The following is a 17,734-nucleotide window of genomic DNA, read 5'->3' as shown; positions in this document are numbered from 1 at the left end:
TTTTTGATAGATGCCACCGAATTGTCCTCTAAAGAGGCTATGCCAGTTCATCCCCTTACCAGCGCTACCTGAGAGCTTTATTTTCCCACATGCCCGCTGTTTAGCACCAAACCTTCTGACCCTTGGAAATGTGAAAGTTTAAATGTCATACATAAATACGATATATACGTATCTTCAACCCATATATATATGGGATTACTACCCAGAATATATAGAGAACTCGTAAAACTCAACACAACCACAACAACAAAAGCTCAACTCAAAAATGGACAAGGGACTTGAATAGACACTTCTCCAAAGAGGGTGATATACAAATGGCCAGTAAACACATGGAAATATGCCCAACATCACTAATCATCAAGGAAATAAATATCAAAACCACAATGAAATACCACCTCACACTCAGTAGGATGGCTACTATTTAAAAAACTCAGAAAACCCAGTGTTGGCAAAGATGCGGAGAAATCAGAACCCTTGTGCTCTTTGGTGGGAATGGAAAATGGTGTAGTTGCTGTGGGAAGCATTGTGGCAGCGCCTCAAAAAATTAAAAATAGAATTATCATGTGATCCAGCAATTCCACTTCTAGATGTCTGCTCAAAAAATTTGAAAGAAGTTTCTCAAAGAGATTATATGCCTATGTTCATAGCAGCATTTTTCACAATAGCAAAAGCATGAAAGCAATCCAAGCATCGCTGGATGGATGAATGGATAAGCCAATGTGGTCTATACACACAATGGAATATTAGTCAGCCTTAAAAAGGAAGGAAATTCTGCAATGCACCACAACATGAACGAACTTTGAGGACATTATGCTAAGTGAAATAAGCCACCCACAAAAAGACAGATGCTGTGTGATTCCACTTAGAGGAGGTATCCAAAGTCTTCAAGTTCATAGCGACAGAAAACAGAATAGTCAGCTGCCAGGGGAGTGAGGAGTTAGTGTTTAATGGGTATAGAGCTTCAGTTTTGCAAGATAAAAAGAGTTCTGGAGAAGGATGGTGGTGGGGGTTGACAGCAATGTAAATACAACAAGGTGAGTACCTAATGTCACTGAACTGTAAGCTTAAAAATAGTAAAGAATGTAAATGTTATGTTCTGTATATTTTACCGCAATAAAAAAATTGAGAAAAATTACTATATCCTTACTTCGTTTGCTTTCTTTGTGAGACTGATCAGCTTTTCACTTGTTTATAATACATTTGTATGTCTTCTGTGAACTGCCTTTCTATGTCCTCTGCACATTTTATGGTGTTGGATTTTTTTTCTTATTACATCGTAAAAGCTTTTTAAAAATTAAAAATAGACTTTTGTCTGTCATGTGTTACAAAGTATTTACTGTTTAGCTTTTAAATTGCTGCTGCTTCCTTTTTTTTGTATTTGATTATGCTTTTGCCATGTAGAAATTTAAATTTTTAAAGTTGTTGATTTACCAGGTTTTTTCTCCTGGCTTTGGGCATTTTGCTTAGAAAGGCCTTCTCGACTGCAGGATTACCAAACACAAAAACAAAAATGCCTGTGTCTTCTCCTAGTACTTTTTATAACGGACATTTTTATGCTTGATCTTGGTTTTGTCTGGATATTATTTTTGGGTGAGAAGTAAAGCGGGATTTAGCTCTTTCCCCCCTTCTACTTGTCCTTAGTCCCTTGCCTATTTATTAAAGAATACATTTTTCCCCCAGTTTGAAATGCCAGCTTTACGGAATACTAATTTCTCTTTAGTGTTTGGGCCTATTTCTGGATTTTTCTCATCTTCCCACTGGTTGATCTTTCTATTCATGTCCCAGTGTTAACTTGGCTTTGTTACGGAAGCTCTAGAACACATTTTAATGTCCGAGAAGGTACACCAGCTATTTAGAGATGCCCGTTGTTCCAAGCATGCGGGTCCCATTCCCCCAACTAGACTCTATTTTGTACTCTGATTCTTCCGTGACACCCAAAACAGTCCGAAGAACAGGGCAGGTAGGGTTCATAAACATTTGATTCTTGAGAACAAACTTTACAATTCCTAATGCTGATTTTCTCCACCCAAATGAAGTACTGAGAGCTGTGGGGCATGAGGGCTCTTACCCCTGGATTTCCACTGTGGTCACAAATGTGGCTTGCCGTGGCCAGTACACTGATTTCTTTAGCCTTCGTGCCTCGGAGGGGGGGCGGGACGTAGTACAATGCAGTGGACGAGGGCTGTGGAATTGGGCAGACTGGTTTGAGCCCTGGATCTGCCGCTAACTAACGCTGTCACTTGGGCACATTACCTACTCTCTCTAAACCTGTTTCTTCCTCTGTCAAGTGCAGCTAATATCTCCCTCACCAAGTAGCTGTTAAGAGAAAATGGGGTGTATTTTGCAAAGCTTCTAGTCCACTGCCTGGTACTTCAATGACAGCGTCTGCTAATAATAGTGGCAACAGTCATAGTAGGAGAAGAATTTATTCAACAAGAATTTATTGGATCCGCGGAGGAATCTGTAAGAGAAGCCCTAATTACCAGACTTGGGATCCAGGACTCTGAATAAGAAAGGGAAGATGAGAATGACACTCAGCTCTGAGTATTCACCAGGTGTCCAGCATGGGGTGGCACGGATTATGAGACATCATTCCACTGAATTCTCACGGTAGCCCAATGGAGTTGGAAGACACCCCCACAGCCCTGATCCTATGCAGAGGTCCTGTACACCCCCTACAACATCGGTGGGGGGGGGCCCAGTCCCCAAGGCCCCCGGCCCGCCCAGGGTCAGAGAGGCAGCACCACCCACCAGAAAGAGCATGGCCTGTAGCTACTTTCCTTGGGAAAGTTCTGACGTTTCTCAGAGCTTCACTTTCCTCCTCTAGAATATGGGACTATTAATGGCACCTGCTTTACGGGGTGGCTGGGCAGAGAATATGAGCAAGGACTCATATCACACTTAGAACAGTGCCGGGCACATAGTCAGAGCCAAATCAGTGTTAGGCGTTATGATTTTCCTCTCCTATGGCTTACTGTATGCTCACCATCTTCAATGCTAATTTAAGACCCCCATTAAGGGGCTGAAGAAATGACGGACTCAGCTGAGTGAATTTAAGGAGGGGTTAGTAATTAAGACAATGGACCTCCCTCTCCCCTTCTAAACCCATTTGTTCAACTTGGGTGAAGAAGTTTTCCAATGCGTTTACAAATACGGTAATTGGGTAATGAATTATCCCATTGATAGGAACAGCCAATATTGTTAAAAACCAACAGAAGTCTGCCTTGTCACCAATAAGGGGTAAGTTTAACAGACAGTTCCGGATTACCCCCTTTCCCTTCCGAAAACACCATTTCTTGTATCTCGACATGTGAGTGTTGAATTGGACTAATTCTTGGGGAGTGGAGGGCAGGGGGACGTGAACCCTGCCCTCACTTCTCAGAGGTTCATGCCATGTCCCATATGGTCACAAATCACCCTGTTGAAGACAGGCTTTTTGTGTTCACCAGTCTCTCAGATGGAACGGCTGAGTTAGGACTCAGTCTCCTACAGCTTTTCTCTGCTTCTGAAATTCAAAATGGAAAACTCAGCTGCCTCCAACTGTGCCCGCCCCCCTATCCCCACCCACATACCTTCTTTAAAGTATAATTTTTCCTCTTATTTTAGCATTTCTTTTTTTTTCCAGTCACTACCAGCATCTATCTCATCAGGAGCTCTCTTTCGGATCTTTGCCCCCGTCCTGAATTGCCAAGTTCGGGGGAGGTCTGACTGGCCCTCATTCATCCCAGCCTCAGCCCTGCAGGCAGGCAGCTGGGCTAGGCAGGGATGGGGCCCAAGGCCAAAGGTGAAACAGGACAGACTCTGCTCTGAGTGCCTTGGATAGAGCTCCCCATTCCTATATATAAAGGAGGCAACCCCATGTCTGTGCAGAACTTTGAGGAGGGGAGAGGGAAAGGTTGGTGGTGGAGAGACAGAAGAACAAGAAAAAATGGTCTTCATATCCTATGGAGTCTTCCTTTGCAAAACTGTCTCCCCACCCTGCACCACTTTTAGCCCTGCGGGTCCAAGTTGATAGAGGTGGGGTATTTTCTTCCTCCCGGGTAAGGAAGAGGCTTCCCAACACAATTCCTTTTCCTTTCCATAAGTGACAACAATGGAGACCTGTCATCTAAGGTGAGAGTTCCTGACGTTAGCTCCCTCTAAAAACAGTTCTTGCCTATGATTTCCCTGTGCACGGCAGCTAGAAGCAATGGGTTTTGGCATCCACTATGCCCTGACCTCCATCCCAGCCGCCGCAGGGAGTGGTTCAGCCACCACAACCTGGTTGCAGGAAAGGAGAGAACTCCTTGCAGTAAGTCTCAAGAGGAAGCAGGCAGTCTCTTGGTCTCTTTCCCAGCAGAGTTTCCCCATCCTGCACCGTATCTAGGTCCCCGGGACCAAAGCCTGGTTTTCTGATTTAGGTGAAGGCAAGCTCTCTGGCTCCACTGTGCTGACCCCAATGAATCCAGGGTAGCTCTGGGGACTTATCCAGACCCTGAATTTTTATAGGCATATTTATTTCACTGAGGTCACCGGAGGCCAATTAGTCTGGACAGTCACTCCTGCTGGCATCATCCCCACAACCTCTCACTCAGGGACCAGGCCAGCTGAAATGGTATCGGCATCTTTCCCTCCCTCTCCCTACTTCCTCCTGTCCTTCCCCCACAATCTACATGAATCCAATTATGTGGAATGTCAATCAGCCATGGGAGCCTTAAACTACAACCCTGTTTCTGGGTTTTCCTCGAAATCCCCCCCTTTATCAGATGGGAAGGGAGTTTATTCTCTGGGACCCCCACTGGATCACCTATTTAGAAAGCCGTGCATTCAGCAACCATTTGTAAGCTTTTCATACAGTTAGGCCTAGAAGAAATTTGCTGTCGCTAATGAGATCAAGATGGGAAAATGGACCAAGGCAGACTGGCCAAAGACCACTCGTGGTTTCTCCGCCCAATCTTTTCCTCTTATCTGCTTGACACAGGCAAATTATTCCAGTACATGAGTTGACAGCATGAGCTTTGGGGTTAGAAGGTCGAATCCTGACTTTGCCACTGAGATTGTATGACCTTAGGCAAGTTATTTAACTCCTCTGAGTCTCTGTTTCTCCCTGACTAATTGGGTTATTGAGGAGAATAAACGAGATAATGTTGATAAAGTCTTTGGCACTGGGCTTGGCTCAGAGCAAGCCATTAATATAACAACACCAACACTTGGCATGCATACAGCGTGTTACGCTTTCAATTACCTAATTTGATCCTCTGGTTGTTTCTGCAGCATAAAGGGTGTAGGCAGTGGCATTATCAAAGCACTATCAGGGGGAAACTAAGAACCAGGGAGGAAAAGCAAATTTCTCCAAGGTCACACCAACCCTTAAGGACAGAGCAAGGCTAGAATCCAGGGGCTCTCATTCTTTTTCTCATGCTTTTAACATTCTGCTATGTTTCGTAAATATAAGGACTCATATATGACATATATGAATCGAACAGAATAGCACACTTAGAGAAAGTATGTAAATTACCAGCCCCATGATGGGCCCATGTGGTTCTAGAACCAACTAGCCTACTAATTCTTCCCCCATTAGTCCTTTCTTAAAATTGTATCGTGCCCTTGCTGAGTCCAAATGCCATATGTGGTGCTCTGTGCTTTACGTACGTGATCTTAGTTCATCCTCAGAGCAACACATGAAATAGGGGTATTATCCCCATTTCACAGATAAGGAAATGGAGGCTCTGGGAGCTTACACATCCTGTTTCAGAGGTCAGACTCAATTCCAAGCGCATATCCTTAGAGGGCTCTGCTCTGTGGACATCAATGGGGTGGAATACTGGCCTGCCCACAGCAACCGAAGTACCCGGAGAGAGGGGGTGGGGACACTCACAGCACGATGTGTAGTTCCTCCAGCCGGGCACGGCGATCCCCTGAGTCTGACAGGTGCTGGCGTAGTTCTGCAGCCAGTTGCAGGCGGTCTGCACGGCGCCCCCATCGATGCAGGCATCAAACAGGCAGTTCTTGTAGAAGAAGGTGGGGTTCACTTTGCTGTGACACTTGGCGAAGCCGGCGTTCTGGTTGGGGATCAGGCCGCACAGCTGCTGCACCTTGGAGAACCCTTCCACCTTGGTGCAGGAGGGGCAGCGGTCCCCGCAGCCAACCTGGCAGAAGGTGTCCCTCTTCACCCAGCTCTGCCCAAACTCATTGACGCTGGAAGCAAGCAGACCCATGGGCATCTCCAGGTCATCCTCGGGGTTGCTGTTATAGCGGCCACACAGGCCGTACGTGCCATTCTGCATGCTCCGGGGGACCGTGACCGACAGGAAGCTCTTCCAGTCGTACACGACCTTGAGGCCGAACTCTGTCTCCACCACCACGTGGAAGCCGAAGGAAAAGATATTTATTTTCCCTTGTCCCAGCTTCAGGGGCAGATACAAGCGTTCGTTGTTGACCTACAGGAGAGAGAGCTTGCGGTAGAGAAATCTGGCTGGCCCAGAGAACACCCACTTCTGCTAACGATCGGTCTCGAGAGCGGCAGCCCCAGAGGGGGTCTGAGCAGGTTGAACGTAATCTTGGCAAGTGGTGTCGTTTATGTCAGTCAACTATTATTATTAGGATCTAAACAGACTTAAATGACTATCCTTTGTACACTAATACACCTATTTATTTCGTTGCCTTCTGTTTACATAGCATTATTTCCCCCAGGAGTTCAAACTGTTTTCTCCAAGGTAATGAGAGGGTAATAAGAATTCAATTAAAGTTTAGACGAAAATACCAAAATGTAGAACTCCAATGTTTCTATTTCCAGCTGTACTGTGGATTTGTTTTAGGTTAAGCCCCAGTTTATTCATTCCTTTGGGATTTTTTTCCCCTCTCAAGAATGACTTGACTTTGCTGGTCCTTCTACCTAGGATGCCACTGTTCGCTCGTCAAACCCCCTCTCTGCCCCCAGACCCTGCTCAGATGTCCCTCTTCTATAAAGCAAGACTGTTCGAGCCTGTGCTGAGGATTAATCACGCCCTCAACTAGGCAACCAGAATGTGATTGATACTCGCGTTCTTCTTCAGTTTTGGCCAAGACCACGCATGTGTGCCCACTGCTGGGCACGCATCACCGTCTGCCTTATATTACGGTGCGTTGTCCACACTTCTGTCTCACCTACAAGACCATGAGCAGCTTGAAGACAGGAACCACACTTTGATCTTTATGTCCATCTTCCCCTTGCTCCCTGCCGGGTGCCCAGTGCAATGCCTCATGCTGAGAGGGCCCTGGACACATGTTTCCTCTCATATATTTTCCATTCGTAAAACAAGGAAATCCTTAACATACACCTCCGGAACTGCATTGCCCTTGCACTGCCCTATTTGGATTCAGATGAGCCAAATCCTCTAGCCCTTGGCTGGGTGGGTACGTGATGGAAAATAACACTACTGTGAGGGCCAGGAGAGCAGGTCTTCTTCTCCAGAGAGGCAGGGGGCTGCTCCTCTGGGTGTGTTCTAACACTGCTCCCTGACCAGAAACGCCTTCCCTTCCTACCGTAATCTCTCCCTTATCCGACACTCCCCCATTCTAACTGCTACTGCTGTGGTTCAGACCCTCACCACCTTCACCCTAACTACTGAATACTCTCCTAATGGGTCTCCCTGCTCTGGTATTGCCCCTCTCCTCCCTTCACTCACTGCTGCCACACCAGCATCTTTCAACGCCATTGAAAGCCATCTATCCAATACTTCAAACCCTCTCCATGGCTTGAGTAAAATGTCTCATACACGCAGCAGATCACGAACGGCTCTCCAGGAGCTGCCCCCACATCTCGCAGACCCAGTTCACTTCCTTCCCCTAGTCCAGCAATACCCAACACTTTGCAGTTCCCCAAATGAACGAAGTTGTGCCATTCCTCTGCTGCAAGTGTGGTGGTGCTTTCTGGGTCCTGCCCAGGACCTTAACCTCAGCCACCGTGACTATGGGCTAATGATAACTCACAGCTGGTCTTGGCTGAATGGAGCCCAGAAGGTTATGACCTCACTCCATTGCCCCCTCCACTGCAAGGGTAGTCCTTGGCCGATGACAAACCCACACAGGGGACCAGGGGACCAACTCTGTGTTCAGGTCATGTGCCAGAGATCCTGGTGGCCCAGGCTAAAGCTGGTCTCCAGCTCAGACCATATCCTTGCTGACCTCTCTTCCCCTGGGGCTTCCTTCACTTTCCTAAGAATTCCCAGCTCAGACTCTGCTTCTAGGGACCCAGCCTAACCCAGCAATGATGCCCTTCCCCTTGTTCTTCCTCTCTACAGGGTGATATTCACCCTTCACATTGCAACCCAACTATCTCCTCCTCTATGAATATTTGTCTAAGTGGAATTTATTCATTCCTTTGGCACCACTGTGTGCCAGTCACTGTGCAAAATGCTGGAATAAAACACAGGACCCTTCCCCTAGTCGCTCACAGGCATGTGGCAGAGAAAAGTACATAAATCGATACTAATAACATCATCTGATAAAAGCAATGATAACGATAAATGGATGCACCAGCCTCAGCCTGAGGACAGCATCGGGCATGCCTGCAAAAGATGATACATGCCCACCTGGTCCTAAAGGATGAGAAGTGTTGGCCAGTCAAGGAAGAATGAGATGAAGAACAGGGAATCCCAAGAAAAGGGCACAACCCAAGCACAGGTCAACTGGAGAGAAAAAGCCTGATAAATAGGAAGAACCAGAGCAAGTTAGTACTGCCAGAGCATAAAATGTGGTCTTGGGAATCGTGGGACACGAAGATAGAGGTGGGGAGGGCCTGGATCATAGAAGACCTTGTATGTAACACGACACATGACAGAGGCCATGAGATCAAGCCTGACAAAGACCTATTCATTTTGCAGAAAAGAAGTCACTGGTGACCTTCACAAGAGAACTTCAGTAGATTTAGGAGACCAGAAGTCAGATGGCACAGTTCAACAGCAACTCGGAGATATGGAACCAGATCTTCCAGGAAGATCTCTCTCCCCAGGAAACTGGAAAGGAAGGGGAGGTGAGGGACTGAGTAGAAGTTGGTGGTGAATCGGGGTCAAGGTTTGCTCTAGAAGGAACATGTTTATGGGTTGAAGAGAAGGACCTAACACAGGAGAGAGAGGAGATGACAGACAGGCAAGATCCCTGAGAGGGCAAAACAGAGATGGACAGGTGGAGAATGGCCGTGGAGGGGAGGGGATGCCTCATTCTCCATGCCTGGAAGGAAGGAAGTGAAGAGGATGGTGTGACAGGTCATTTCAGGACTGCAGGAGGGTGGAGCAGGGAGGGGATGGTGCCAGGGGAGCATAACTTTCTCAACCAGGAGACCCAGAGGTGGCGATACGGGCCCTGTGCAGACACAGAAGCCAGATGTGGAAGGTCACAGAGGGCAGCAGAGGGTGTCCGAGGGGACACCCACCTGCCTTGAAGACCCACACCAGTAGACTAAGGGCTGTGCATACAAAGGCTCACGTGTACCAGCCTGCTTTTCCTCCCAAGTTTCCTTGCATTCTGCATTCTTGGCTACAGGGTACCAAGCAGGAGGCCAGCCTTGGGGGTAGGTAATAGGATCAGATTCAAGCCAAAGGGCTTGCAAATTCTGTCACTGCCCAGGAACACCCTGGGAAAGAAACCTCCTCCAACTCAGATGGGCAGGCATGGCTTCTCTCTGCCTCTGAAGCCTCATGAACGCCACCTCCATCCCAGCTTCACTGTCCTGTCTTTCTCTGCAAGTGACAAATGGAGGGAAAGATGAAGCAGAGGGAGAGGAGGCACCGAAAGGGAGAGGTTGGTATGGAAGCAGAGCCTGATGGCTGGAGCAGGAAGGCCCAGAGGAGAAAGAGAACAGGGCATGGGGATGAGTGTCAGAACATGTACTGCAAATACTTAAGCATCAGGAGTAAGACCACGTACCAGATCTTTAGCAGAGAGCTTTCCTTTACACAACTGGCCCAGATCTGCTTCTACAGCTTCTCCAGCGGTCCTGAGGTCCCCTCGCCCCCCACACTTTGTTTTCTTTTCCTAGAATGCTTTTATCTCATTCTCAGCCTGCTTGACGTACTCCTTCAAGGCTCAGCTCTGGGTTACCTCTTCCAGAAAGCCTTCCCTGAATCCCCCGATGCTGGAGTAGGCAACCTGTGTGCTCACGACCCTCTACATGGCCCATTTTTGGAGCATTTCCCATTCCATCCACATAACCTGCTAACACGTCTGTCTCTGCTAGTAGACTGAGTTCTCTTGGGACAGAGGTCATGTCTGATTCATTCTTCTACCCCCAGAGCTTGGCACAGAATGGGCATCAATATAAGCCCATCAAACTAAACTGAGCGAGGGTGATGCTCAAAATCTCACTCTTCGCTGGTGGCCACAGGATTGCCAATAGGTGAATAAAGACACTGGCTGTGAGGATCCTCGTCAGCCTTCCCTCGTCCTGGACCATGAAGCGTTTGGTTGTGCTGAAGCCCAGGGGCCATGGCAGGGGAGAGCAGGTGTCTGTGGTGCTCTAGCTGTGGATGGCTGAGATTTGGGCTGCTCACCCCCATGACCCTCTCTGGGATATAGACAGCATGTTTATTTCTAGTGTCCCTTGTTTTAGTGGTTTCCCTACATCCTTCTGTACTGCTTAGTGCAAGGCAAGGTCAGAGTCATAGAGGGACCCTGCGTTCCAAGGAATCACTTCCATGGCACCTCCACTTCTGGGAGCATCAGCAGTGACCCAGGGGCCCCTGCTGTGTGTCCCCCAACACTTCATTGCACACTGTCATTGTGATGGTCATTATTCTTTTTTTTTTAAGATTTTATTTATTTATTTGACAGATAGAGACAGCCAGCGAGAGAGGGAACACAAGCAGGGGGAGTGGGAGAGGAAGAAGCAGGCTCACAGCGGTGGAGCCTGATGTGGGGCTCGATCCCATAACGCCGGGATCACGCCCCGAGCCGAAGGCAGACGCTTAACCGCTGTGCCACCCAGGCGCCCCTGATGGTCATTATTCTTGACAGTGACTAATAATAACATTATTCTTGACAGTGACTAATAATAACATCACGGGAAAAACAAATGCAAATTATTGAACAAGCAGATCCTGGAATGCATATTAATAATTCAAAGTAAATTCTAAATCTATCCCTCAGGCCCCCAAAGAAAAGAACCTTCAAGCATCCTGAACTCGATCTTCATGTCAGAGATTTGCAAGCTATACACCGTTTGCAGCTTGAGTACTTAGGACTGCTGGGTGACTCAGAAAGACAGACTCTGGAGCACCTGGGGGCTAAGTTGGTTTAATGTCTGACTTCAGCTTAGGTCATGGTCTCAGGATCCTGGGATCGAGCCTCACGTTAGGCTCCCTGCTGAGCAGGGGGTCTACTTCTCCCTCTCCCTCTCCCTCTGCCCCTACCCCTTGCTCATGCTATCTCTCTCTCAAATAAATAAATAAAATCTTAAAAAAAAAAAAAAGAAAGAAAGAAAGACATAAGACATGCCCTGGCTAGGATTCCCCCCTCCACCCCTTTAATCAATTCCTCCTTGATGCCCATCACTTACTCCCTGTTGTGAGTTGAACTGTGTCCCCCCCACAAAAGACAGGCTCAAGTCTTAACCCCTAGTACCTGTGAAGGTGGCCTTATTTGGAAATATGGTCTTTGCAGGTGCATCACATTGAGATGAGGTCATGTTGGATCAGGGTGGGTGCTATAGCCAAAGACTGGCATCCTTAAAGGGGGCGAGCAATGTGGCCCAGGAAACAGAAAGCACAGAAGGACAAGGCCACATGAAGACGAGGCAGGGACTGCAGTGATGCTGCCACAGGCCAACCAACTGCCTACAACCGCCAGAAGCTAGGAGCTGATTTGGGGTTCTTAGCCTCTAGAACTGGGAGAGAATATCTTTCTGTTGCTTAAAACCGCCTAGTCTATGATACGTTGTGATGGCAGCCCAGGGAAATGCATACTCCCTTCCCTCTCCATCACTTAAGGGGTAAGAAACCAGCTGTGTGGTGCCCATGGCTCTTGCCTTTAAGCATGTACACATACCATGAGACCATGGCAGGACACATGCTGGGAAGGTGAGCTGACCCATCAGGGCCTTGGCCCAACAGCAGGTAGCAAGGGAGGGAGACACTTAGGGAGAGCTGGGAATTAGCCACCACGAAAGACAGCAGGGACAGCACAAAAGAGAGGAAGTGTTCACGAGGCTCCAGTGGTCTCCCTGTGAAAATAACTGGGTCAGAAAACAGCATGCGAGTCTCAGAGATCCATACACCTAAATGCCAAAGAGTGTGTAACATGAGGCAGAAAATGCAATTTCAATAATACAATGCATGGGACAGGACCTATGGGCAAATTATATTTTTAGAAGAAGAAAATGGTAGAATGGTGGAAAGGTGTTGAATGTTAAGGGGATAAGGAACTGCAGGAAAATGTATAAATCTAAGGGTAGAAATAGATCAGATGAGGAGAAAAAGACAAATACGATGTAAGCCACTTGGACAAAGTGACCCATGTGTTCATTTTAACACATGTGATGACAAAATGGAGTTGAGGGCTGTTACTGCAAAGGGCAGCTTCGGCTATCTGGACATCTGTGGGAAGACTTAAGCGGCTACAAGGAAGGCATCCAATGTATTCCTATCTTGCCTCTATGGCAATTTAATCCCACAGATGATGAGGACGTGGTCAGCAACAAAATGAAAGTCCTAGGGACCGTAGGAGAGAGGGACTATTATGTCATCTCATTCATCCACTTGACAATGTGTTGAGTGTCCTGACATCAGAGCGCTGTAGAGTCATTTCACATAAAGATGAATGAGGTAGAGTTCCTGCCCTCAAGAAGCCCACGACCAGTACGGAGCGAGTCAGACATGAGCATCCCCCCAGAATGACAATACGATTCATGCAGTCGTGGGTGTAGGGACCAACTGTTCTGGGAAGCACAGAGGAAAGCAGTCAGGGGTTTGGGTATAATATCCAAGGAAGGGAAGAAGAATGGGCACAGCGAGTCCCCTGCCTTAGATGCCAAGAAGGCACATTTTTGAATAAACGTGAAAGGGCAGGCATTTAGGAAGCTCAGAAGCCTCTCTCTGCCAGAGAGGGAGGGTAAGGCGATTCTAAGGAAGGAAAGAGATCTGGAGAGCTGTTCAGGGAACTCTCCAGTAAGAGCTCAGCATTTTTCAGAGAATGTATACAAGGTGGAAAGGAGTCTCCTTAGAGATAAATTACACCACAGGTCAGCAAGGGTCATGCCAAGAGGCTCACGCCCCGTATCAGCTCCTCCAAAACGCTGGGCAGGGGCTGCTGGCTGGTTTGTCAGCACTCCTGATTCCACTCAGAGCAAGACCCTGGAGAAGGAGGGGCTGGGTCTGTTGCAGGGGCTGATGTCCTCAGGCCTGACGATGAGCACACAGAGCTCCTCCAGCCCTATCTTCCCCTATCTTTGTCAAGGGAGTGGAGGGTAGAAGGAGGGAACTGAGGCCGAAGGGGAAGATTGTAGGAGGCCCCCGAGGGCTCCAGATGTGTGCGAGACTCCTAAACTCCCGGATCTCATGGGGGCCAGTGGGGAGACAGGAAGAGGTGGGAAGAAGGCCAGAGCAGGGAGACACCATGCTGGTCTCCACAAAGGGAAGGAGGTGGTTGGGGCAGTAGTACCACTTAGAGACGTCTAAGCCGTGCTAGGCACGTGTTCTTTTCTGCAGATGGAGTGACTGTCCAAGGACACACAGCGGTAGCCCAGCCGGGACTCGAATCTAGGTCTGTGCTCTCCAACAGACTCTGCTACGTGAGGAAGGATACCATTTCTCTTCCTGATTCCGTGCCTTGGGCAGAACATTTTTCTCTCTGAGGCTCAGTTTCCTTACCTGTAAGATAGAGACAGAAAATCTCCAGGGCCTCTCTCTGCTCTAACATCCTATGCTTCTCCTTGGATTCTAGGCCAACCCAATTCAGGTGCAGCCTGGCCCGCTGACCCAGAACCCCCATGCTCACATCACCACAACTCCTTTCCTGCTGTCTGGCCTTGACTACTCACCAGCACCGTGTGCTTGTAGGCCCTGTGAATCACAATGCTGTAGTCAAACACAGTCACGTCCACCTGCTTGACCCACAAGGCCAGCGACGGGTCCCGGTCCTCATTCTTGGCTGTGACGACGAACTTGGGGAAAGTGTCTGAGCTTGGCCTGCTTCCTGTGGTGCACAGGATGAGGGGGCAGCTGGTCTGGAAGTCAAAGGGGTAGCCATCAAAGGTCAGGTAGTGGCCGTAGCCTGAGACGATGCAGGAGGCGTCGGTGCGGGGCTGACAGTAGTATAGGCCTCCCTCCTCCATGCAGTACTCGTCCCCCTTGCACGGGATGCTCTCACAGTGGACGCTGTTGTCTGTGCCGTTGCAATAGCAGAAGATCTGGCAGTCCACGTCCACCCAGAAGGTCTCATTGGTGGCAAGCTGGTGGCCCTCAAAGTTGCAGCCGCACTCGCTGCGGGTGACGCACTGGCTGCCTTGCAGAGCATAGCCCTCGTCACACTGACAGCCCTCAGAGCAGGTGTCCACACAGATGGGGCCCAGGGCCAGCGTCTCACAGGTCTCCATGCATGTCACGCACTCCTCGAAATGGCTGTTCTCCGGGCATTCCAGAGCTGAGGGTGGCCAAGGAGAAGACAGGCTTGAGCAAGGGACAGGGGTCAGAGAGAGCGTGAGTGCACTCGCTAGACGCATGTGGTGTGTACGTGTGCACACGCTGCATGTGACTGCCGTGTGCTCGGCACTACTGTCATCCTCCTTTGGGGTGATCAGAGGCTCAGGGAACCCCTCGTGTGCTCCCGTGCTCCCGGGGCACTTAGCTTTCCGTGTAGAAGGTTCCAAGACCATGAGCCCTAGTGAGCACCCACTACATGCCAGACATCGTTGTGGACAGCTTGGTCTAACTTTGCTCAGCAGCCTGGGAGAGAAGCAAAGTCTTCTCATCCCTGTCTCACAGATGAGAAACTCAAGTTCAGGGACATAACTTAATCCAGCCTGTAAAGAGACTCGAATCCGGATCTCCCAACACTAAGTCCCCTGACTTGAGGACTCTGGAGGGAGAGTGTCCCAGAGAGAATCAGTGCTTTGGGGCCATAGAGACCTGGGGGTACCATCTGTGAGCCTGGGCTCTTCTTTTATTAAATAAAGATGATACTTACCTAGCACAGTCATTCTGAGGATTAATGACCTAATATATTAAGTCTACAGTACAGCCTCAATAAATAGAAAACCTTTCCCCTATTCACACTTCCTTCTATTAGGATATACTTTATGAAGGCATTTTTACTCTATAAATTGGCTTTCCCTTTGTCTTTCCTTTCTCTGCTCCGGGTATCCTCAGGCCTTTTCTACCTCCTCCCCGCCTTCTGCCCCTGGTCCCCCCACCTTCTTTGCTCACATTCTTTCCCCCGCCTGGATGGACCCCACAAAGTCAAATCCTACACATCTGTCAAGAATCATTTCATATTGCACTTCTGCCCGGAAGCCTTCCTTGATAGATCATGTCTCCGAGCCACGAAGGATGGCACACAGTATGGTAACAGTACGGGATGCTCACCATACAGTTCCGGGTCATCTTCCCATTTCTCTTTATTATTTCGGCCTGCCCAAATGTAACCCGGGCAGGGCATGGAGGAGTCCAGCAGCCGGGAGAAATCTGCCTGCACGTCTGTGTAGTCCAGAGCTCTGCGAAGGCCCCCACTATCCCCTGGGACAATAGGGGCCTATTCTTTACAACTTTCTTTAGCTTTTATGCATACTCTCACTCCTTGATAGTGTTTTACAATCCAAGGACAGAGAGGACACTACAGAGAAATAAATTGCTTGGCAATAACAGCTCTGCCCACAAGTACCAACTCAACAGTTCTGCACCATGTACTGAGAGCCAATCTTTTTCCTCTGGGCTAAAGGACTATCTCCACTCCCGTTGACTACAATACCATACGGCTTTGGAGTTGAAGGCTAGTTCAGCACTGATTAAATATGTCCGTACAGAGGGATTTTCACATTTGTCTCTAAATTATGAATGTTATAACATGGACTGCAGGTTTATGGTGATAGCAAATAACATGACTTATTTAAATGGCTCTCACTTGATGACTTATTGTGTTGTCTGAATTTGTCTGAAAGTCTGGAACATACAGACGTGAAGTAATAAAACTTCCTCTGGCCCCTGAAATGCCTCTGTGAAATTATTTAATTGGGCAGCCTAGCTCTGCCAACGGGAGGGCCGGTTCAGAATCTCGGAACACAGAGCGGTGGTCGTCTCTCCTCTCTCTCTTTCCGCTGGGCCCAGAGAAGACTGAGTTCCTGATTTGCAGCTCTTACTCAGCCCAAGCCCAGCCTGCAAGACCCTGGCCAGATTAACCCCTCAGTACCAGAGTCTTCCTTAATCAAACGTTCACGCTCCAGTCCTTCTTGCCAGACCCTTGGCTGCTTTTGTCCACAAGTCTCTCTCTCTCTAAAAAAAAGGCACTGTAAAGAGGAGGGATCTGTAGAGGAGGGGTGGTGAGAAGCTATTCTCGGCAGCCATCACACCCAGGAAAAGAGGGAATCATCCCCACTGCACTGTGCTTCACACCGACAATGCCACCAAAGTGTGCTCTGTGCACTACAAAAGCAACCCAGAAACACGGCCTGCTGGGTGGAGTTCATAGTCTGAAAGGACAGCGGACCTGGCGGGGCAACAACATGGATTTGGTAGGGGGCAGGCTCAGGAACCCCATACCGTGAATGAACTGCAACCAGAAAGCTGAGACCAGGAGAGGGACAGAGATCATAGTAGATAAGCTGCAGAGAGGACCAGAGAGGATATGGAGGCAGATTAAAAAGAAGGTTTTGGGAATGTATTACAAGGTGCCACGAGATGTGGTGGTCAGGAGAGAACTTGGAGCTTTTCTCCCTGTAGGTGACATATGAATGCGCCCAGAATTCCAGCTTTAGGATTCACAGCATCGACTGTTCACCCCTCCCTGGTGTGGTTAAGGTTCACTGAGAATATCATCGCCTTTTCTGAGATGACAGCCACCAAACCATCCACAAGCTCCTGGGGCTCCCAAAGCTCAGAAACCAGAGATATAAAAAGACAATCCTATATGTATGTATGCAGTGTGTGTGTGTGTGTGTTTTAGTTCTTAGCTCTAAGATGTTTCTGTTGAAAGGGCTTCATGGCAAAGCAAGAATACCCTTATAGCAATGCATAAGCCTCACCCAGATCCTGGCTTCTAGGAACAGTCTCTACCAGGGGGAATTAGGGCTTCTTGGAGAAATGGCTGATCCTAGTCTGGGGCAGGGAAGGTTACAGGACGAATGTGGAGCACCTTGTTATACCAGAAAGTAAGAAAGTGACCAAGGCATGCCCAAAGGACATAGGAGGCAGCTTGAAGAGCTCCCACAGGCCAAATTTGGAATAATTTTAGCACCAAAATCATGAACAAATATAATATGAAATATAAATAATTGAAAAAACAGGAATGTGTGTGTCCATATTGATAAGATAGATGACTGACACTTAGGTTGCTATGAGTCCATCCATAGCCAAATGGATAAAAAAGATGTGGTGTGTGTGTGTGTGTGTGTGTGTGTGTGTGTATATGGTATGTATAGATATACTATATATATATATATATAGAGAGAGAGTATAGAATAGAATATATAGAATATTACTCAGCCATTAAGAAAGAATGAAATCTTGCCATGCGCAATGATAGAGATGGAGCTAGAGTGTATTATGCTAAAAGAAATAAGTCAGAGAAAGAC

General features: G+C 48.1%; 1 protein-coding gene across 1 annotated transcript in view; it reads right to left on the bottom strand.

Annotated features, from left to right (window-relative positions):
- Positions 1 to 17,734, bottom strand: part of TECTA (tectorin alpha) — a 67,767-nt gene that overhangs the window by 22,383 nt on the left and 27,650 nt on the right. Inside the window, exons 10-11 of the mRNA XM_026505542.4 lie at positions 13,991 to 14,592; positions 5,858 to 6,419 (exon numbers count right to left, since the gene is read on the bottom strand). Of these exons, the coding sequence (XP_026361327.2) occupies positions 5,858 to 6,419; positions 13,991 to 14,592 (1,164 nt within the window). The remainder of the gene's footprint in view (positions 1 to 5,857; positions 6,420 to 13,990; positions 14,593 to 17,734) is intronic.

The sequence above is a fragment of the Ursus arctos genome, unplaced genomic scaffold (genome assembly GCF_023065955.2).
Source record: "Ursus arctos isolate Adak ecotype North America unplaced genomic scaffold, UrsArc2.0 scaffold_22, whole genome shotgun sequence".
Lineage (NCBI taxonomy): Eukaryota > Metazoa > Chordata > Mammalia > Carnivora > Ursidae > Ursus > Ursus arctos.
Note: the sequence above shows the minus strand (reverse complement) of the source record. Positions and strands in the feature narration are given on the sequence as shown.